The 23,677-nt window shown below is 37.3% G+C and overlaps 1 protein-coding gene across 2 annotated transcripts in view; it reads right to left on the reverse strand.

The window, feature by feature from the left end:
- Positions 1 to 21,325, reverse strand: part of PRPF4B (pre-mRNA processing factor 4B) — a 49,000-nt gene extending 27,675 nt beyond the window's left edge. For both annotated transcript variants that reach the window (XM_027839269.1, XM_027839185.1), the window contains exons 1-2: positions 21,177 to 21,325; positions 10,701 to 11,903 (exon numbers count right to left, since the gene is read on the reverse strand). In XM_027839269.1, coding sequence (XP_027695070.1) covers positions 10,701 to 11,903; positions 21,177 to 21,301 — 1,328 coding nt within the window. In that variant the 5' untranslated portion in view covers positions 21,302 to 21,325. The remainder of the gene's footprint in view (positions 1 to 10,700; positions 11,904 to 21,176) is intronic.
- Positions 21,326 to 23,677: the final 2,352 nt, after the last annotated feature.

A 23,677-nucleotide genomic window follows, 5' to 3' on the forward strand; every position in this document is an offset into this window, starting at 1 on the left:
AGTTGAATGAAAAACATCTGCAAAAATCACCAGTACTTCTGTATAGTAATGATAAAACCTAGGAAAAAAGCAGTCATAAAACAAGGAAGATGCAAAATTTACTATAAAATACAACAACAACAACAACAACAAACCCACTTTAAAGAAATTCAGGAAGACTTCAGTAATTTGAGAGATTAACTGAATAGAGTTGGGCCACGCTAGCATAGTAAAAATGAATTGATTATCTAAATTGTCTTGTAGCTTTAGTGTATTCATATACCAAAGGGATACTTCTGAGAACTTGACAATGAACAAATGAGCTAGAATCTCAAAGAAAATAACAGAGGAAATTATAAAGCAGTAAAAAAGCAACAGTAACCTAAAATTTAATGTACCCCAAAACATGAATTATTGAGGGAACTATTCCCATTCTGACAATAACCGGAAGAAAAAAATTAGATAGCAATTTGGCAGAAATTAGGTGTAGCCCAACATCTTATACTGTTAACATAGTATGATCAATACGAATATTCAATAGAAACACAAAAGGTAACACCTAAAATTTCGAAAAGTTTAGGTACCTTACACAACTAGAGCAAAGTAGAGAATTCCCAACAAAGATTGGAAAAGATTTCAAGAGAAAAGATAACTGTAAAATTTAAAAAGCTTTTGCATAAATAAGATCAAGGAAGGTAAAATTAGAAGTGAAACTGTAGAATGAAAAATTCTTTGCACCAAACATCAACATTCAAATCTCCAAAACAAAAAGCACCAAGAACTATTCCCTAATACATTACTGGCCAAACAATATGATCAGTTCTCAAAAGAATTGTAAACTGTAGCCCACTCCAAAGAAGTCAAAGTCAAAGATAGAAAGGTCTACCAACATTCACTATAGCACTTTTTGTGGTAGCAAAGAAACGTAAATAAAGTAAATACCTACTGACTGGGAAAAATGGCCAAACTTATTGACTGGGAAAAACGGCTAAACAAAATGTGGTACATTGATGGAACGGAATATTATTGTGCTATAAGAAACAATAAATACTAAGAATTCAGAGAAGCATGAGAAAATTGGTACGGACTAATGGAGAGCAAAATAAACAAAACCAAGAGAATGATATACACAATGATTACAACATAAATGCAGTTTTTTTTTTTTAAAAAGGTCTCTATATACCAAAATAATCCTAGAATAAAATGGGTGTCCACTGATTAAGGAATGCCTAAAAAAACTATGGCAAATAAATGAAATGGAATATTATTCTTCAGAAAGAAATGGTGAATATGAAAAATTCAGAGAAACCTTTGTATAAAATGATGCAGAATGAAATAAGTAGAAAGGAGAATATAACATACATAATAACTACATAATAATAAGTAAATGAAAAGTTCACAAAAAATCATTCCCACAGAACAGGTAATGAAACATATCTTTGCCTTTGTGGTAAAGACAGGGGATTACTAGGGCAAATATTAGATACATTGTCAAATGTGGTTATTGTTTAGATGTTTTTGTTTAAAACTGTTTTTCTTTGACACAAATGGAGTATTCAATCTAGAGGAGCAAGAACGGAAATGACTGATGTAAAGACAAATTACATCAATTATATATTTTCTTTTTAAATGGGGGAATAAAAAGGAGGGAAAAGTTTCAAAAAAATTCCCAATCATTTTAGCAAATTAAGTTTGTTTATATAATGAGATGAATACTAGCCCCTCAATATAAAACTTTTTTTTAATAACAAAGATTTAGAATACAGCCTACCTTATAGTACTTTAAGTGGAGCACATCCTTACTTAGGTAGGAGTCCCTTTCTAAGCTCAAAGCTTAGGCAGGTAGATGCTGCCTGACACCCTAGCTCTGTTGCAGATACTTCAAAACCTGGGCCTAACAGGTAACAGGAAGACATTCCCGAAAAATCAGTCAATAATTAAGTGCCTTCTATTTGCCAGGCTTTGTGCTAATATCTGGGGATATAAAAAAGGTGAAAGACAGTCCCTGCCCTCAAGGAGCTTAGAGTCTAATGGGAAAGAGAGCATACAAAAACAAAACAAAACAAAAACCAACCCCAGATAAAACAAAAATTGGAAATGGTAGAGGGAAGGCAACTAACATTAACAGGGATCAAGAAAGGCTTCCCAGAGAAGATGGGATTTTAGCTGATATCTGAAGGCAGGGGACCCAGGGGACATAGGTAAGGAGGAATAGCATTCCAGCCATAGGAAGGAGTCATTGAAATCTCCACTCTGGAGATGGAATTGTCTTGTGCTAGGAGCAAGAGCCAAGGAGGCTAGTGTCACTGGATCACAGAGGAAAAAAAGTGCAAGAAGACTGAAGAGGTAGGAGGGTACCAGGCTGGAGAGCTCTAAATGTTAAAAAGTTTATTTTTGATCCTGGAGTTCAAAGTGATGATCCATAGGAGTTTAATGAAGAGACATCATAAAGGCATGGAACAGTAGGAGAAGGTGGAAGGTTCTCAATGAAACCAATATTTGAAAACCCTGTTGAGTACAGATTACAAATGTTTTATTATTGCATTTTACAAAACAACTTATGGTGAGCCAGTTAATTAGGTGAAGCTGTAAATAATAGCAAAGAAGGAGCTAAGACATTATTTAAAACTACAAAGTTAAGCTTCACAAGACAAAGTTACAAAAGAGGAATGTTCTACTCATAATATTCATAGGAGAAAGGAACAGTGTTTCACTTGATCAAATACACTTTTACAATTTTAAAAACTTGGGGCAACTGGGTGGCGAAGTGGATAGAGTACCGGCCCTGGAGTCAGGAGGACCTGAGTTCAAATTGGACCTCAGATACTTCACATTTACTAGCTGTGTGACCCTGGGCAAGTCACTCAACCCCATTGCCTAACAAAAACAAAAACAAAAAATTTTTTTTAAAAACTTATCTTTAAAGAGAATTGTCTTGAATTCTTATTTTTTTCAGTGACCTCTAGAATCTCTCTATCCCTCTTAGTTCCCCATGCATCACCCCTGCTCTGGCCTCCCTTCCCTTACTTAACAGTCTCGACTGTACTGTTGGCCAGTTCAACTGTACACTATCAGTTGTCCCTGAATGCCTTGTCCCCTAGTTCTACTGCCAGCCACAGCTTTTCAAATTCCAATCCTGGATAACCCCTATCACCTAACTTCTTTGTTCCCATTCGTGTGCTGCTGAACACTGCTGAGGAAAGTAATACAGCCAGGATCAATGTATTCATTGAAAATTTATGCATCTAATTTCAATTTATGCTATCTAATCTCATGGGCCCTGCATACTGCACAGAAATCCTTTTATTCTTCCCTGTACCTTATTATCAAGGGCAGCTAGGCAGCTCTGTGGATAGAGTACCAGACCTGAAGTCAGCAAGACCCATCTTTCTGAGTTCAAATCTGGCCTCAAGACATTTACTAGCTGTGTGACCCTGGGCAAGTGACTTAACACTGTTTGCCTCAGTTTCCTCATCTGTAAAATGATCTGGAGATGGAAATAACAAATCACTCCAGTATCTTTGCCAGGAAAACCCTAAATAGGATCAGAGTTGGATACAACATGCAAAACAACAAACACCTTATCACCTTCCTCATAACAGCTCTTTCAAGCATTCTTTCTATACATCCTACATCTGTTCTTATTCAGCAGAGGCCCTCACTTCCTACTTCTCTTTTCCCATTTGATACTTCAAAACCCTTCATTATCTCCCATTCCCTACTCCTTTGCTAAGTCTCTGATTAAGAGCTGGGCCTCTTGATGAGGACGAAAGAAGAGAGTGTAAATGGAGCTTAACATCAAAAAACTAAGATCTTGGCAACTGGTCCCATCACTTCCTGGCAAACAGAGGAAGAAGAAATGGAAGCAGTATCAGATTTTATATTCTTGGGCTCAAAGATCACTGCAGACAATGACTGCAGCCATAAAATTAAAAGACACTTGCTCCTTGGAAGGAAAGCTATGGCAAATCTGGACAGCAAACTAAAAAGCAGAGATATCACCTTGCTGACAAAGGTCCACATAGTCAAAACTGGTTTTTACAGTAGCAATGTATGGCTGTGAGGGGTGGACTACAAGGAAAGCTGAGCACCACAGAATCAATGCTTTCAAATTATGGTGCCAGAAGACTTTTGAGAGTCCTTTTGACAGTAAGGAGGTCAAATCAATCAATATACAAAGAAATTAATTCAGACTATTTACTGGAAGGTCAAATACTGAAGCTGAAGCTTAAATACTTTGGCCACATAATGAGAAAACAGGACTCATTGGAAAAGACTCTGATGGGGAAAATTGAAGGCAAAAGGAAAAGGGGATGGGAAAGGATGAAATGGATAGACAATATCATGGAAACAAGGAACTTCGTGAACTTGGACAGACTGTAAGAGATAGTGGAGGACAGCTAGAAGGGCCTGACATATATGGTCCAAGAACGGTATACTATAACTGAGGAAACATGAAGAACATATGGTATAAAGAATGGTACACTATAACTGACTGCACAATTCCTTACCAAGGCTGACCCCACCCCTCATTCCCCTAAATCCATCCCCTTAGTTCTCCTATGATGACTTGCTCCCCTAACCATTCTATTTCTCTTCTTTAATTTCTCTTCATCCACTAGTTTTTCCACTATAGGTCTAGTTTTCCCCCATTCTTTAAAAAATATAAAACCCAAAAAACACAACAACCTCATAACTCTACCATTCCCTTGAAGTTATCATTTTAAAAACTATCTTCTCCCTTTAATAGCAAAATTCCTATCAATTGACAAACATTTATCAAGTGCTCATTATACCAGGCACAATTCCAGGAGCTAGAGACAGAAAGACAAAAGCAAAACAGTTTGTGTTCAGCTTAAATTCTAATAAGGGAGATGATCTGGATGGACACACAAACACACACACACACTACAAAACACAAACACAAAAAATAAAGGTGCATATATATCAAAATAATCATAGCAAGACATTTTGGTAGTAAAGAACTAGAACAAAATGTATCCACTGATTAAGGAATGAATGAAAAAAAAAAACACTGGTATATAAAGGCAATATAAACGAATTCATTACATTTCCACATTCCACACTTCTACTTACTCCAAACTCTCCTTTATAGTTGATGGTACCACCATCATCTAATTATCCAGATTTGTAACCTTTTAATCCTTGACTCTTTCTCAACTTCCATTATCTAATCAGTTACCAAGAAACAAGTTTGGCATCTAACCCCTATTCTAAAAATCACACAGCCTCTTCCCTAGTTTAGGTCCTCATCATCTGTCAGCTATACTACTGCAATAATCTCCTAATTCATCTCCTTGTCTCCAATCTCTCCTACTTCCAATCCATCCTCCACACATGGTTGCCAAATTGACGTTCTAAAGAATATGCCCAACCATGATGCTCCTTTGTTCAATCTCCTTACTCTCTCAAGGATAAAATACAAACTCAAACTAGTATTTAAAGCCTTCTCTCAATTTGGCTCCTATCTATCTTTCCAATCTTTATTTTATATTTTCCCCTTTCTGAACTCTCCATCACAGTCATATTAGCCTGCTAACCTATTCCCTATACACAAAATTCCGCGACCTGTATCTGTGGCATTGCATAAATGGCCTCGTGTCTAGAAGAGGCTCCTTTCTCATCTCATCTCAGCAGCATCTCAAGTACAGTTTTGATGTCACTTCCTACCTGAAGTCTTTCTTCAAATACCTCCCTTGTTGTTAGCACTCTTTTCCTCTTGAAATTACTTTGTACGTACCTTGTATTGCTTACTTACAGGTTATAACCTGCTTTGTAAAACGTATGCGACTTGAAGGGAACTGTTTCATTTTTGTCTTTGCATCTCCTGCACATAGTAGACACTTGCTTAATAAACTGAACGCTTTACATCTAAGGTCATTTATTAAGACCCAATATGATATATATACTGTATTTGCACTGGAAAATTTACAATTGTGATGTCCCTAATTTACAATTATACCAAGGTAAACAGGCAACCTCAGAAAAAGAATATGCAATCTGACATAAACAATATTTCCAGGAAAATGCTTACCAACCCCAAAACCATTTTATTAAGCACCCCCTAACTTGCAAGAGGCTTACTTTTACTCTCCTGGGCATATACAATATGCAAAAAACTAAGTATATACATGATTATTTAAGTACATTATCAACTATAGCAAGGCTTCTCAAACTTTTTCCACTTGTGACCCCCTCAACATTTCACGACCCACAGTTTAAGAAGCGCTGAACTAGAGGAAATCTATAAACACTTTCCACAGGAAATGATAAATGAAGTTGAAGGAAGTCAGGCATTCTAAGGGGTGGAGGTGAGAATGAAGCACATTTCAGATACAGCTGCCAGTCTGTTCAAAGGCCAATACAAAGGAAGGAGATGGAATATAGAATTCTAGGACCAGAAAGTAAGCCAATTTGGTTGGAACATAGCATGCATGAGAAATAAGCCAAGAGAGGTATGCTAAAAAGCTAGAAGGCAGAGGACTTTAAATGTCCTACTGAGAAGTTTGTGTTTTACCCTAGTGGCAACTGGGAGTCATGGAAAGTTCCTAAGAAGAATGACATAGACTTATCCTTTAGAAATATTTGATAGTCAAAGAGGGGCTAGATGGGAAAGGGGAGAAACTAGAGGCAGGAAGACCATTAGAAGACTACTTCAATAGTCTAGGTAAAAGGTGTTGAGAGCATCAAGTAGGTAGTGGCTGTGAAGACAGAATCTACATGATTGACTGAATGGGGAAAGAGGTGTTAATGAGAGAAAAGGTAGTGAATAATAGCAAAGTTAAAAGAACTCGTTGCTTTCAAGAGCTTTTGAAGCATGTTAATGCATACAATCTAATCACAATGTAAAGACTAGTAGTATGTACGGTACTGCTTTTGATACTTATAAATTATTTTTCATTCATTAAAATAGGATATTTCCCATACAGTATTCAATTAGCAGTTCAATTAATTTGATTAAAAATAAAAATTTTTAAATGTTCTAATTCAGACATGACCCAAAGCAAAATCATTTATAATGTATGCTATTTACATTAAAGTGACACACAATATGTACAAGCTTTAAAAAGTCACCCAAATAATAGTATTTTTCATCCTGTAGTATGTATGTGTTAAAAATCAGGATTCTTTTTTTAAATGTTTAAAATAAAATTCAACTATTTAATTAAGATAGAGAACTCAACCTCTGACACTTACTGAATAGAAGATTCTGGGCAAGTCATTTAACCTCTCAGTGCTGCCAGGCAACTCACTAACAAGATACGTAAGGGGCAGAAAAAGTTTCTGACAGGAGCTCACAGTGTTTGGATAAATCACTATAAACCCACTGGGTACTGGACTTGCAGTCAGTAAGACCTGGATCCAAACCTTGCCTTAGACATTATGTAGGATCTTGGGCAAGTCTTTACCTGTGTAGTGACTCAGTTTCCTCACAAGTAAAATGGTGAAGCTGGACTCAATGGCCTCAAAGGTCCCTTTTAGATCTCAATCTATGATCCTTTTAAAGGTGGATATTTACCTATGCAGTAATGTCTAGCTGTCATGGTAATTAGATATGCAAACAAGACAGAAATCAAAGATAGCTTCTAATTAGTAGGCTGACCTAAACTATAGCAGGGAAAAAAAAAAACTTCCAAGAAAAACATTTTTCATATTACCTACCTCAAACTTTCAAACATCACTTGCAATTTTCAATCAAGTAAATGTATTCTCCCCAAGACCAAAAAGACTGGAGATTGTCACTCTAGTTCACAAAGTGAATTTCTTCTGAGAGTATTGTTTACTATAAGGAAGAAAACATTCAGATCCCTCTAGAGGGGAGACCAGAGGGGTTTTTATCCTTAGCTCTTCAACACTTTTGGGTGCTTCCATTTCCTTGTGAAAAGATGATGGGAGAAAGGTAGAGTTCTCAGTTCACCTTCACTTACTTCACTACGGAAATAGTCTCTTTTTTCATTCTTCTTTATGATGGCAATAGGAAAGATTTAAGGCACACAGACATTTTAATTTTAATTGTCATGGAGGTGAAGGTAAGGGACATGAGTGTAGGAAAATTCAACCTAACTTTTAAAAGGAAGATATAGAAAAAAAAAACTTTCCAACTTTCTGCTTTTAGAATTAAGAACAAGGTACACAAAATCATTTAATAAATACAAGACAATAAAAATGAATACTTTTTTCTATTATATACTGTCAAAAGAAAGAATGAGAACACACAAAAAAGAGAAAAATACTGTTGCGGAATAAAATTTCAGCTCTGCAATGGAAATGATGCCTTTAAAGACGCTTAAAGCGCTGTTAAATTTTCACAACTCAAAGCACAAATACGGTTTTTTGTATTTATGCCATGACCTTGATAAAATTAAGTCAAGGACTAGACTTTTGCTACCTTTACCTAGTAGATTAGAGCAACAGAAGCTGTCTACATAAAAATGCTTTCTCTACAACACAGGTAAGTTATACCTGTGCATGTCAGAGGATTTTTGAAAATTTAATTTTAAAAACTGAAATATTTGAAAATTTAAAAGAAAAGCCTATGTAGTTTTTCAAAACAAAAGTATGTAGTTTAAATTTAAGCTACATTAAAACTCTGACGTCTACAAAAAATTTAATTTTTAAGTGTATAGTATTAAGGATAACACTAAATAACTTTTGATGAACTAAAATCCTATATTATGAACTTACATTTATAGAGATTTAGAAAGAGCAAGTACAGAAATGTAGACCACCCTAACCTCAATCCTATAGTAAATGTTCAGTCAGTGAAGAAAATCCCAAATATCTAATTAACTTCAGATGGAAATGATCAAGTGTCTGCTTTTAGTTTGAATGAATAAATCATTGTATTTTCTAACATAACTGCAAAATCAAATCTATCACTGAAAGTTTATACCTTCTAATACTCATAATTTATCAATTCTCATACATAGATTAGGATCACAGATTAGGTAGAGGAGGGGCCCTTAAAGAGCCTAGATGGATAAAGTGATTTACCCAAAGTCACTCATGTAGAATGAGCAGGAGAACAAAGGTCCCTTCCAGATTTAGTATTCTTTCCACTGCACCACTGACTCTCCTCAAGAGGGAACGTGGAATAGCAAATGCTGAACTTTGCAATAAAGAAGACCTGGTTCAGAATGTGGTTCTGCCATTTACTAGCTGTCCTGGCATGGACAAGTTACAACCTTCCTGAGTCTCAGTCATAAGATGATAGATTTAGAGCTTCAAAGGTCCTTAGAAGCCATCTACTCCAAACCCCTCATTTGACAGATGAAGAACTGGGGTCAAGGGAGATTAAATGCCTTGCCTGTGCTAAAACAGATGGAATGTGAACACAGATCTCCCTAATTCCAGCATTCTCTCCTCTAGAAGGGGGTGAGGAACCTGTGGCCTCGAGGCCACCTGTGGCCCTCTAGGTCCTCAAGTGTGGCCCTCTGACTGCATCCAAACTTCACATGAAGTTTGATCTGAAGTTCAGGTTTGTTCTTTGAAGTTTGGATTCAGTCAAAAGACTGAACCTGAGGACCTAGAGGGCCCCAGGTGCCCCACCCTTGCTCTAAACCATGCTGTCTTTCTATATTAATCCCCAGAACAGTTTTACTAAGTCATAAGTGGGCTGCACTGACAAGATTCCTTGATGTACTGACCTTCTAAAAATCTTTCAAAAGAATACTAAGTAGAAGAATACTTTTAGAAATAGTATAAAAATATTCTTCCACTAAAGTCATAGTATAATAATCTTATCCTTTAGAAATACTCTAAATGTATTTTTCCACTGAAGTCCTACTCTATGCATTACCATGTCAAAGAGATTACAACTGGGAAGACTTCAATATAGAATAAGGGCTGTAAATACTAAGGTTACAACAAAAAGATTGCATTTACCCTAGAAATGATGTGTTATATCAAACTTAGAATCAAGAGATCATTGGTTAAAAACTAGAAGAGATTCTGACAGACCAGCTAGACCAACCCTCTTTACATAGCTGTGGAAACTAAGATCTGGGTCCAGATGTAATAATCCTCAAGATTTTCAGAAGTAGAATGACACAGTGAAAAGCTTGCCAGTTTTGGAGTCAAAATCTGGCTATGCCATTTACTACCTGTGTGACTCCTAGGCTTGGCCTCAGCTTCCTTATCTGTACAAGAGGGTAGGATTAGATGACCTCTAAGGTCCTTTTCAACTACAAATCTATGATCTTATGATCCCAAATAATGATCTAAGGCTAACCAATGCTAACCAAGGCTAACACACTTTCCCACACTGCAAACAGGAAGGCATATTTTCAAGTTAGAATATAACTTATCTTAAACATCTTTCTATACAGTAGAATAAAGAAAAGTTTCTCCAGACTACAAAGCTTTCCCCCATAATTCATTAATCTTTTTATAACTGGGCTTATACTGGCTTCTGAAAACAAATTAATTTTTTAAATTAAAAAGTGAACACAGGCCTAAATCAAGAATTTTTCAAAGTGTAAAACTAGCCAATAGCAATCTCATGGCGAGCAGTTTCATTACTTAACCCAGTTCCATACCTGTTAAAAAACAAATATTCATTTACTATATGAATCTGACAGTTTACACTTAATCCTTTAACATATAGTTCAAAGTATTAACTAAAATTATTCAAAAAGGCAAATTTTAAATACTGGTAAATTTATTAAAAGGATTGAGCTTTAAAATGTTAATGAAATTACCTCGGAGAAGAAAGCCTTCTCCTTTCTGGTTCTCTCCGTTTTCTTTCCACTGATCGACTCTTTGCTCTTCTACCAGGAGACAGAGTTCGAGATGGTGATTTACTTTGCTTGGATCTCCGATCATTAAGTAGTGGGGACCTACTCCGTCTTGATTTATCACGCTGTTTTGGAGATAAACTTTTTCCTTTAGGACTACGACCTGGTCTTCTACTTGGGGACCTATTTTCTTTCCCAGAGGAAGCATCTTTAGAGGGAGATTTAATTGGCTTCTTTTCTTTATCAGTCTCAGATCGTTTGGATTTTCTATCTTTGGATCGTGACCTTCTGTCTTTGGATTTGCTTCTTAGTTCTATGGGAGATTTGGATTTTTTTCCACGGTCACGACTTTTGCTTTCATTTACAATTGGGGATTTCTTTCGATCTTTTGATTTACTTTTATCTTCTAATTTAATCTTATCCTCAATAGGGGATTTGGCCTTTCCAATTTTCTCCTGAGATCGCCTTTTAAGTGCTGGCGATTTTGATTTTCTTGCTTGATCTTGAGATTTGCTTCTTTTAGATGGACTTTTGGACTTTTTTCTTTCTTTAGACTTACTTCTGGTTGTTTTTTCTTTAACTCCTTCAACACTTCCCTTGCTTTTCTTTTTATCAGATCTATGTCTAGTCCGTTCTTTTGATCTGCTTTTGCTTCGTTTCTTTGAACTATTTTTATTGTCTACAAGTTCAAGTTTCCCCTTAGTGTTTGATGACCTAGCAGTTGATCTATTCCCATTTCTTGCCTTCTCGTGTATTTCTCCCTCTTCTTCAGAGCCTGACTCATACCCCTGCAATATTAGTCCCATCCCAGACTGAACTTTTCCTTCCATTAACTCATTATCAAGTTCAGCTTTAATCAAAGCTCTTTGTTTCTCCAAGTCTTCCAGCAAAGCTAAGTCATCAATTTTAGTTCTTTTTGCTGGAGATGCACCTTCTTTGTCAGAGGCATCAATAACCTCTTTTCGTTTATGTTTCTTATGTTTATGCTTATGTTTATGTTTTTTGTCCTTGTCATCTTCTGAAGAATGTTTATGTTTCTTGTGTTTGTTTCTATGTTTGTGCTTCTTTTTTTTGTGTCGACTGTGCTTATTTTGAGATTGGTCCTCCTCTGATACTTCTCCATTTTCTTCATTTATGCTCTTTTCAGAATTATCTGCATCTTCCATCCTATAAATATATAAAATAAAAAGCTTAAAAATCCCATCATGTAATTATATAAAATGACTCATTTTTAAAATAATTTCTAGATATTACATTTTTGAAAAGCACTAAAAGATACCATCAAACCAAAGTATTAATGATTTAGCATTCTTCTCAGAACATTATAATAGCTAGCATTTACATAGCATTTTAAAGTATTCTAAATGCTTTACAAATATTATCTCATTTGATCCCCACAACAAACCTGAGAGGTAGGTGCTATTAGTATCTCCATTTTACAGCTGATGAAACTAGAGGCAGAGAGAGGTTAGATGACTTTCCCAGGGATTACACAGCTAGAAGCATCTGAGGCTGAATCTGAACTCAGGTCTTCCTGACTCCAGGCCCAGTACTCTATCCCCTGTGCCATGCAGCTGCTACACATAATGTTCTACGCACAAATGAATTATATTTGAGAGTAAGGATTGCAAATGTTATCACAAATCAGTCCCTTTCAAAAAAAAAATCATGAAAAACTATTACCTCTCCACTTCTACCTTCCTGGAGAGGATGAAACAAATGTGCTTGAGTGAAGGGGAGGGATACCTCCCTTTTACCCCACAACTCCCATCCCAGCCTTTAATGGCTGCCTTGTAGACTTGAGACCTGAGAATTAACTTTTTAAAGAAAACATCTAGGACAATGGTAATTATCAAGATTTCCTGTAGAAGCATATAGTTGGTTCATAGTAAAGGCTGATATGTGCTTGCCTCTTTGGCCTGGGTTATACGAGTTCTTAAAAGTTGCCTGATAGAAAGGAACAACTGGTAACAAGGAATTGGTATCTTGCTACCATTCTCCTACCCTCTACTATCATAACAAATTATTCAGATGATGTAGGTCTGAGAGGAGATGGATTATATCTCCCAATTGATTCTTTTCTAGCAATTATCTGTTGCTGCTGTTTGTCCTTCATTCTTGAAGAGGACCATGACATCAGGTAGGTGATACCATGATGTGAAAGTCAATGGATTTAAGTGAAGGAGAGCAGTACTCTAAACAACAGGAGGAGAGGATGGAGCACTCTAAGATGACAAGTAAAATTAGGATTCAGCAGGGTGAGGTATAAGGCAATGTAGTATGCCAGTAGTATTAAGATCTAGATTTGAATTCAGTGGACTTCGATTTAAATCCCTGCTCTTTCACTTACTGTCTGTTGTGAGCTGCTTTTTGCCAGAAGTGAAAATATTCCTAGTTAATGCCCTAGTTACAGGAACCCTGTATATGAGTTCTTAAAAAGTTGCCTGATAAAAAGGAAACAACTGGTAACAAGTAATTGGTATCTTGCTACCATTCTCCTCTTGTAAGCAGGTCTCTCTCCAACCTTATGTAGGTCTTGCCACAGAAAACAGTACAGGCTCTCTTAATGTGAAAGGTGTTCATGCTCCAAAGGAGAAAGATTTTAGTCCTTGATAAATATAAGGAGGATAGCTGGGAAACGTTATAAACTCTTAACTAATTGGTAGGGAGAGGGGGAGGAAAAGAAAAATCCTAAAGAACTAAGGTGATGCCAGGAGACTAGAAATAAACAAATGTTATCCTAATCTTCAAAATGAGTAAAACTACAAACCACTGAGACTTAATTTTTAACAGTTTATTAAAGTCATGAACATTAATCTAGGGTGAGAATAGATTCAGTGAGCCCATACATGATATTATAAACAAACCACTAATTTTTGGATAGGATTACTAGACTAATAAGTCTATTCAGCAAGTGTATCTTGATTTCAATAAGGGATTCAGAAAATCTCAGGACATCTTTATAAACAAAATGAAGCTATGTGGACTGGATTATAGTACATTTAATTAAACAGATTTGTAACTGGTTGAACAACCATAACCAGAGTATATTATAGCTCAATGGATTGATGTCAATCTAGAAGGATGTCTCCAGTGGCATGACAGGGCTCTACATGGTTCAACACTTTATCAATGTAGTTATGATTTTCAAATCTGCCATGAACACAAAGGGAGAAGGGGCAGCTAAAACATTCAGTAAATCAAGATTCAAGAAGATCTCATAGTGCTATAACTCTAAGACCAAACGAAATGAAATTTAATAAGGATAAAAATATTTAGCAAGGTACATAATTATGTAATATCATGCAAAGACATAGATGGTTTTCTGTCTGAGCCCTTTCTTATACCACAAGTTCCATAAGGGCAAGGACTATTTTATTTATTTCAGCGCTATCAGTTGAGCTGAATATTTTTTCTGATTAAAAAATCCTATTCGGGTTAAAAAAAATTTATCCAAAAAAAGACCTAGAAGCATTTTAATGTAATTTTATGCCATATTAACTGAAATACAGTGTCCATATATGGATGACAATAATTCACTGTATCCTGCACTGGTCAGACAAGTGTTGTGTTCAATTCTGGGTGCCCTGTTTCAATAGGGACACTGACAAAAAATATTTCAAGAGCTGTCATGTGGAAGAGAGAACAAACTTTTATACTGACCAAAAGGGCAGAACTAACACAAACAGGCAGAAGTGAAGCAGAAGATTTCATCTTAATCTAAGGAAGAACTTTCTAGCCAGTTTGACTGTTAAAAAAAAAAATGAAAATAAGCTATCTCCCACACTGTCTTCAAGGTAGGTATTCAGACAGAGGATGGATAAACATTTTTTAGGAATGTTATCAAGAGTCCTCACTAAGAAACTAAGATTATCTCTTTAAGTTCCCTTCCAAGACTAACATTCTATAAGGCTGATATGTTTAAAATAGTAATATAATTAATCTGTTTGTTCTGGATAACTCTATAGCTGATAGTTATTTCGGTGTTTCAAAGATATTATCCATGCAGACACTCCATCCATAGAAATAAATAACAGATAACAACTCTACTGAAACAAATAATAGGTAACAACTCTATGAAGATGGTGTTTGTAAGGTGAAAAATCAGTAGGTGGCAGCAACCAGGGGCTTCAGAGGTGGGGAACCTGCAGCCTCAAGGCACATGTAGCCCTCTAAGTGAATCCAAACTTCATAGAATTTGTTCTGAAATTTGAATTCAGTCAAAGGGCTTCACTTGTGGACCTAGAGGGCTACATGTGGCCTCCAGGCCACAGGTTCCCCGCCCCTGGGCTACACTGTTCCTATGATGACAAACAATCTGTTGCTGGGACTATACTTGAAATGTCATCAGCTTGGTAGAACCGGCCAAAGCTTGTGCTCTGTTAGCAGTTAACAGACCTTGAGGAGTGGGGGAGGGAAGAGAGAGGAATCTGTTACCTGAGTATCATGACCCTGCAGAGTAGGACTTCAGTGGAAGGATTCTTTTTAAGTAAACATATTAAGCCATCTGTGTTCTTCTCTATTACAGTCTGAATCTAACTCTACACAGATTTTATTTTCTCTCTCAGAAAACACTATTTGAATTTGTATTTTCGTTGTAAGACCATTTGCTTAGTCTAGTCATGGAAGCCCAAATTCATTGACAAGACTTGCCCAATAAGAACAAACATGAAAATCTTGAAAATACTGTTAAAAGTAGCCGTCTTCCTAGAATATCCAGATCCAATCAAATGACCCTTTTTTTCTGTAAAGTTGTTTTAAGAGCTAGTAAAGTTGACAATTCACTTTACCATTGCCTTCTAAGCTCCTCAGAAATCCTATTTAACTCTTAGGGACACCTGTTTTCATTCCCTTTGGATTCCTTTCTCTTCAAGCTTAGTTTTAGCAGCTGACTTAGCTTCCTCTATAACTGAAAGACTGAGGGCTTTGAAAGAAAGTTTCTTCAATTTCCTTCTTTCTACTCAAAAGTTGTGAGCATCATCATTCATTCTTCTCTCCTTTCTTATTTCAGAAAAGGGAGTAAACCTACTCCTAGCTCAAATTAATTCTCTCTACCTATAGCTTGACTGCATCCCCTATCACCAATTGTGGGACATTGCTCTAGTTATCAGAAAGAGCAAGGTTTTAAGACAGAAGCTTACTTCTGTCTATTCTGAGTTTGATGTACTGGTGAGGAATCAGGAATTTTCCAGTGAATAAGCACCATCAAGGGGCAAAAATTATCCCTTTTTCCCTGAGAAAAAGGACCTAAAGCAAAATTACCCCCCTGTATTTAATATAGCTTAATTGGCTGTCTGGCTTTGTTATTAGACAAATTTTTTTAATTTTGCACAATATTGCTGATGCCTCTTAAACCCTGTTCTAGTAAGAGGCAAGAACAGAAATTAAGCCTGTTTATAAACCTTAGTCCTAGTAAAGCAGTATCTACCCCAACTAAGAATGACCCATGCTGCAGATAATAACAGCCCTCAATCATATCACAGCAACAAAGGGGTTTCCTTTTCTGGCATGGAGATGCCTTGCCTGCACTTAGAACCTTCAGGTGGTCCTAGTTTTTCTGGAAGTGTCAGGAATGTAAAAGTCTGTATAAACTACAAAGGGCCTGTACTGGCTGAAAAACTAGTTCTAGGTTGCCACTGATAAGTCAAAGGAGATTTGTTTCTTCAGTGCTAATAAGCCAGGCCATATTCCTATGTAGCTTCCTAAGTTTGTATGGTGATGGTGAAAAGTTTCAATACTGGATGGGGACAGTTGAATTCAGGCTGTCACTAATTAAGCCACTATAAAAAAAAGAAAATTCATTATTTCTGTAGTTACCAAATTGCTTTAGTGTTTGATATTTAAAAAAAAAAACAGATACTTTATCTTGAACAGTGAGTTTTGCGTTTATTGCCTCCTGATCTGGTTTTTGTTGTCCCTGAGACGTCCAGGTGATGTCATATAAGACAAGTATAAGTAATTGACTCAAGATGCAGAATGAAAGATGCATTCTTATACATGGTCAGTATGTTGGTTTGTTCTGCTGAATTATGTACATGTGTCACAAATAAGGGTTTCTAATTGAGGGGTTAGATAAATATACTCCCCAAAAGTGTAATTAATAAAAACATTATTAAAAGCACAGAAAAGGAAAAAAGCTTCTAAAAGGAAAGAAACAAGCAGAGCAGGTTTATTACCACCCTGTTAAATTGAAATACAGAATGCTTACACATATATGTAATACATACTTCTTTAAGAAAAAAACCATAATCAAGATTCAATGTTTCTTAGGTAAGCTACTTGTTCTTTTTTTTTTGAATATTGAATTATATATTTGTTGATGATTATTAAATAACAGTGAAAAAAAATTTTAAATAAAACTTTACAGAAGTTGGGAGGAGGAAATGAGTTTCACTTTGTATATGCCAAGCTGGAGATGAAGAGATGTTCAGTGATTAAAGACTGATGTTCGAGGGAGACACTTGGGAAGGGCATAATTTTGCTAAGTTTGCCTGATGTGGTTACTCTAACCAGTTGTTTTTCTAAACTTTTTTTTTTCCTTGTTACAAAGGAGTGTTCAATTCCTAATGGAAAGGTGGTCATATCATACAAGCAGATAACAGTGTGTAAAAAACCAAAGGACCAATAAAACTTTAAAAAAAAAATACAGGTATCAAGCTCAGAGGTAATGCTCAGATAAAGAGATATAGCTAGCTCTTTTCTGGCTTCAATCTTCTATCTCTTCATGGGTTCTTCTCCATCTGTCCATAAATATGCTCAAGTTTCCCAAATTCTGAAGACTTCCCCCTTCGTGGTCAAACTTCTTGGTTATGAATAATTTTCCTCACCACCAAACCTTTATTCTCCTTGGACTCTCTAGTATTTGATACTGTGGACGATCTTCTCTTTTCCCTTGGCATCAAAGACAATGCTCTCCTATTTCTCAAACAGATCCTTCAATTTCCTTCACTTTCTAGTTCCTAGTCCTCTTCCAGACACCTTTTAAATATTCCTCCAAAGTATGTCCTTCACTTTCTTTTCTTCATATAATTAATCACTTGGATCCTTCAGATAAGTTATTTTGGATTTCCCTGAGAACTTTACTCCCAGGGCTTCAACTATTGCTTTTAGGCAATTTTCAAATCTGTATCTCTCCACCTGAACTGTTCCAACTATGTATCTTATACCTCTCCACTAGTACATCCAAGTTACATCTTAAAACTAAACTTAATTTTTCTCCCAAATCTAGTTCCTCCTCATGACCTCATAATTTCCATCAAGGGCATAAACATTCGCTCAGCCTTCCAGGGTTTAATTATTTTGGGACAAGAGAGCTAAGGGAGGAATTAATTCTACACTTATAATCTTTCTCACATTCATCCCCTTCTCTAAATTTCCAAAACAACTATGTTGGTAGAAGCTCTCATTGTGAACGACTATGAAAGTAGCTTCTAACAGGAGTTCCTGTATCTAATTAGCTTTCAGCTCTCCATCACTCAAAACATCCTTCATACCGCTGTCAAACATTACGCAGAGAAAGTCATGCAAGTTCTCTGTCCCAGATCTTTCCTAGATTCCCACTGATTAATCAGTAAAGGTTCAACTTCCTTAGCTTGTCATTCAACATACAATCTAGAGCTAACTCGTTTTTTAGAGTTACCTCACATTAATCAACCCTTTATATTCTATGATCCACATAAACTTGACTACTTAACTTTCTAGTTTCCATGCCTTACTGTGTTTCCTATGCCTAGAATACTCTCTTCATCCTCTCTACCTGAACTCCTGCCCACCCATCTAAAGCAGGGCTTTTTAACCATTTTTAATGTCACGTTCCACTTCTCAGAATGTTTTAAAATGTATAAAATATACAGGATTATTAAGGCAATCAATTAAATTGAAATACAATTATAAAAATATTTTTCAAACAAACAAAAACAAGATCATGGATCCCCAGGTTAAGAACTCCTGTTTTAAAGCGTAACCCTGATGTTACCTCCTTCAGGAGGTTTTCTTTGAACTCCCTTCCCCATCAATGATTACTTTTCTACTCAGACCTTTTATACAACCTTTGCTTCCATCTCTTCAGGCACCTATGAAATATTATTTTGATCTTTTATGACCTAATTAAATATCCTACTTATTGCTGTGTGCCCTATCACCTTATTATTCCGTAAATTCCAAGAGGGCAGGGGCCTTGAATCTTTTTATCTCCCTCTACATTTAATAAAGCATTCTCTGCACACAAATGTTTAACTAAATTTAAACAAGTTAATTTGTTGACATTTAAAACTGTAGTTGGGTGAACAGTTTTCAAACTACTCAATAAATATTCACAATGTTACTGTTTCAAATCCAAGGATCATTACAATGCAGGAATACTTAGGACATTATTTTCAAAACAGAAGCAGAAGAAAATAATCAGGCAGTGGGAAAATTAGTAAGATGCTAGGATGTGAGATCTCAAGACACTGGAATGTATGAAAAGTCTGTAGGAAAGCTGAAAGACCATCAAAATATTAAATACTGTTAATTTAACCATAGCTTCTTGTAAACTTAAGAATAATGTCCTCTTTTGTGTTTACATCTTGGATTTCATTTTGAGGAAAGTAATTCTCTGTAAGAATTTACTGGACAGAGAGTTTGTCTGAGTCAGAAGACCTGGGGTTCAAATCCTGCTGACCCATGTGCAACCCTCAGATTTTATTATATGCTATAATACTACTACTTAATATTAAGACTAAATTAGATACTTTAAATATCTGTTGGTTCACCAGGTACAAATTTTCCCCTGAAATGTTTAAGGGACTCAAAGTAGGGCATAGGCTTTTGCCCTACTTTTATTTTATATTAAGGTCCTAGAGAGCAAGGACAAAACTTATTTATCTTTATATTGCCCCTATTTCGCCAAGTGGCGTCCACCAGTCCAGATTACCTTCCATCTATCTATTCTCTACATAACATATGTACCTAGTTATTTAGGCATTGTAAATACAATACTCTTTAGAATGAGGGCTCCTTGAGGGCAAGAACTGTGCTGAACTTTCTCTGTACTCCTCAGAGTTAAGCACTTAAGGCTTGTTAACTGGTATTCAGATAATTGCTGAATGATTCAAACAGAAATCTTAACCCCTCGAAAAACAATCCAGATATCTCACAGTAGTTGCAAAACTTTTTCAATATCCATTTCCTTAATTAGTTATTGCAAGCTTTTGGACTGGTTAATAGAAAAATAAACTTCTAGCACAAAGCATTCTTCTAGTTCCAGTTGTGCCACAAGTTAAATAGGTTTGGCATCAACTTGGAAATCTGATTTCCTGTGTTAGATTAGAGAGAGTTTTAAAAGACTGCTAACTATAAACTGTTCAATATTATAGCTGGGAAAGGTAGAAAGCTCATTTTTAGGGACTCAGAACTGGGGTACTAATATATAAAGGCAACTTCAGTTACAGTTCTTCCAGCTGAAAAACTTTCGTCTCCAACTCACAAATGTCAATGATACCAACTACATTTTCCCCCCAAAGGCAGTTATACACCTTTCTTATTTGCAGCTTTTGAGGGGTGTGAATCACAAACTATTTTTAGTCGATGGACAAAAAACATATTTGCACAGCATAACAATACTGTTTTTTGGATCTTTATAAGTTACTAAGTACATTAGCTTTTTTGCAGACAATCCTCATTTTTACTAGATTAACTGCTTCGTCCTCTCATTCTTATAAAGGGTACAATCTGGAGCCAAACTTAAAGGCGTTGATACGGTAAGGTACCACTATCTTACTACCTTAAGTTTAATTGTTGGTGATCAGAATGCCAATAAATGCGGGGAAACGTACTGGGTGGCTCAAGGAGTTGGGTGGTCTTCCTCCCTGCCGCCATCTGCCAAAAAAATAGTCTGTGATTTAAGTTTTAAACTGAGCGATCAAAAAGTGCCTGCGCTGCCCTCCCCTCCCCGATCCTAAATCTCATTACACGGGGATAGGGTGACAAAAGCAAGGCAGGGTACACATGGAAACAGCCACACGTCCGCCCCTGGAACCCACTCCGAGCGCGAGGCCACAGCAGGCAGCTCCCCAGCCCGCTTCCGGAGGGGCTCCAGGGAGGGGCGATGGAGGCACCGGCCACGCGCACCGGACCTGTAGAGGCCGCTCGCGCCTGCGCCTCCCGGGGCAACGACGCGCGTCAGGCCGCAGCCACCTCGGGTTCTAACAGCCACGACCGGAGCAAGAGGGCTGCAGAGCGAGGCTTGCGAGCGGCCCGCCAACTCACCGCTGTCCTCCTGTCGCTGACACTGCGTCCTCCACTCCCCACAGCATAACAGAAAAAGAGAGGCAAAGTTTGGTTCTCGCTCTTAGGCCTCAACTTCCCTTCCCCCCCATGCAGTTCAGCCATATCAGCCCTGTGCTTCTCCTCCCTGGCCTTGGCCTTCCCGCCGTTACGTTCCCGAGAATTATCACTTACTGAGGCGCTTCCCGCGGCAGCTGAGACTCCACGGCGGCCATTTTGAACTTCCCGACTCCTTGGCGGCAGCGGCGGCGGCTGCCGGGACAGGGGAAGGTGGTAGTTGGAAGGGAATCGTCGCGCATGCGCTCCGCTCGGAGAAGAATGAAAGGAGGAATGAGTCCTCAATAACAATCCGGATATGAAACCCTTCATCCGGGGGGTGGAGCGTAAGGACGTCCACATGCACTTCCGGAAGGCTCCGAGGCGCCGTGATACGTTCATATCTCCCACGGAGGTTAATGTTCCTAGTTATTATTTGGGGCAGTAATTAATTAGTTTTAAAAACTAACTTTCTAAAGATTCTCGAAGGATTTTGCTTTTACAAATAAGCGTACAAAGAGGGCGTACTGTTTGCATCCCTTCTTTGTCCTGTTTTTCCTGGCCATCCCCCAATTTACTGTCTCCAAAGCAAGAATTCAGTTACCATGTTTTGGTATAGATTTGGACCAGCAATTCAAAATGCCCCAATTCCAGGCAGGTGTTAAGGAACTGTGATTTCGTAGGTGCGCTATGTAGCAACTTCGAAGATCTCAACCTTTTTTTGTCCCCAGTATTTTTAAAACTTGAGACAGTTTGCTAAGGCTGAGGAGTTAGCCGACCACTCTAAAGCCACACAGTAGTAAGTTTCACTGGTAAAACTTAAGCCTAGGTCTCTCAACCATGTAACAACCTCTCAACGCTAAGTTTATAAAGAAAATAAAATTCTTTGCACGTTGGTTCATCCATAATTTATTATTGGGAGGCAGGGACAAAAATATTTTTTGTGGAATTGTGTGTACTATTGACTCTCCAAGAAGGCAATAAAATAGATGCCTGTGAAATATTGGAAGGTATGGGTAGGAAAAACGACTTTTCCACCAAATCCGAGAATAAAAAGATGAGGGGAAGGGAAGCAACTCCTAAAACACCTTTTGGTAGAGTCATTCAAGCTTTAAAAAAAAAAAGACAGAGAAAGCTTTAGATAAACTTTTACATCCCAAAAGACATAAAGGCAAAGTAGAGATATTTAGAGTACATCACTGCTTTTTTTAGTTTGACATTCCCCATACCCTTTAACAAAGTTTGGTATTTCTTAGGTTTTAATCTTTTGATCAAGCTAAAGAGGGACCATTATCTGGAAAAAGGATGGCCTAGAGGAATTCAAGATATATTTCATGAAAACCAAAAAAGGGGAGTTTATACTCCTCTTGATTTCCATGACACTGATCTTTCTTGGTTGTCCAACTTCCTCTCAGACTCCTTTTTTTCAGTCTTCTTTGCAGGATCATTATCCAACTTCTCTACACCATCAGTATCGTTGTCCTCCAGGACTCTGTCCTGGGCTTTTTCTGTTCTCATCTGGTACTATGTGTTTAAGTGTCATGTTTGATACTCCCAAATCTATATATCCAGGCTTCATCAGTCCCCAGAGTTCAAGTTCCCCATCACCAACTATCTGCTGGACAGTCATTCAAGAAAGGTAGTCCTTGCTTACATTTTAATGAGGGAAAGCAATAATAAAAAAGGAGCTGAAAGGGGGAAGGAGGTATGCAATAAGGGGGCATGGTAGAGAAAGTCCTGTGGAAAAGAGTCAGCAGAGCAGCCTCGAAAGGAACCACGACTTCATATGGTTAGATAGCTTTAATTAGATATCTAGATATATCTACTGTATGGAATGTTCAGGAAGTCTAGCGCCTCTGGTGTGAGGACTTGCCAAGCCCTTTTTGGGGCTGCTCATCCACCTTTGGCATTTACCTGATTCACTCAATTCTCACCTGTGGTTCCATGAAGCTATAGCATACTCGAAAGCCATACCCTGGTAAACCATCTTGGCAGATGGGCTAAACCAAGTTGAAGGTAACTGACATGCCTCAAACCTGTAAGTGATTTAGAGGAATGTCTACCAGGAGCATGTGAAGACTTCCCCCAGAGGAATGGGCAGATGAGAACAATTTGTTCCAGTGGCCATCAAGGCAGCTGAAGCAGGTGCTGTGAAGTACTTAGAGTTTGGTCAGACATTGAAGATGCCAAGGTCACCCACTGCTTCCCAGGCTACATAACTGGTTGTCAGACTTTTGTCTTGCCACTGGACCTCAAATGACTCAGGAAGAGAGAGTGAGGCTAACTTTGTAGCTCTGCCTCACAAAGGACAAACAACAGTTTGAAGTTACCGCTTCAAATTATTTGTCTAAAACTGAATTTATTATGTTCCCCTCTAAACCTGCCCTTTTCACACTTAACTATTAATGTTGAAGGCACCATCATTCTTTAAATTATCACAATTTACCACTCTTCCATCTCCCCAACATCCAATCAGTTGCCAAGTCCTATCGATTTTACCTACATAACATCTCTTGTATCTGTTCCCTTCTCTCCACTCACATGCCACCACCCTACTTATCTTCTTGTTTAAAACTATGGGATAATCTTCTACTTGATCTCCTTGTTTCTAGTCTCTCCCCTCTGTAATCCACTCAGAT

The sequence above is a fragment of the Vombatus ursinus genome, unplaced genomic scaffold (genome assembly GCF_900497805.2).
Source record: "Vombatus ursinus unplaced genomic scaffold, bare-nosed wombat genome assembly UNPS02000577.1, whole genome shotgun sequence".
NCBI lineage: Eukaryota > Metazoa > Chordata > Mammalia > Diprotodontia > Vombatidae > Vombatus > Vombatus ursinus.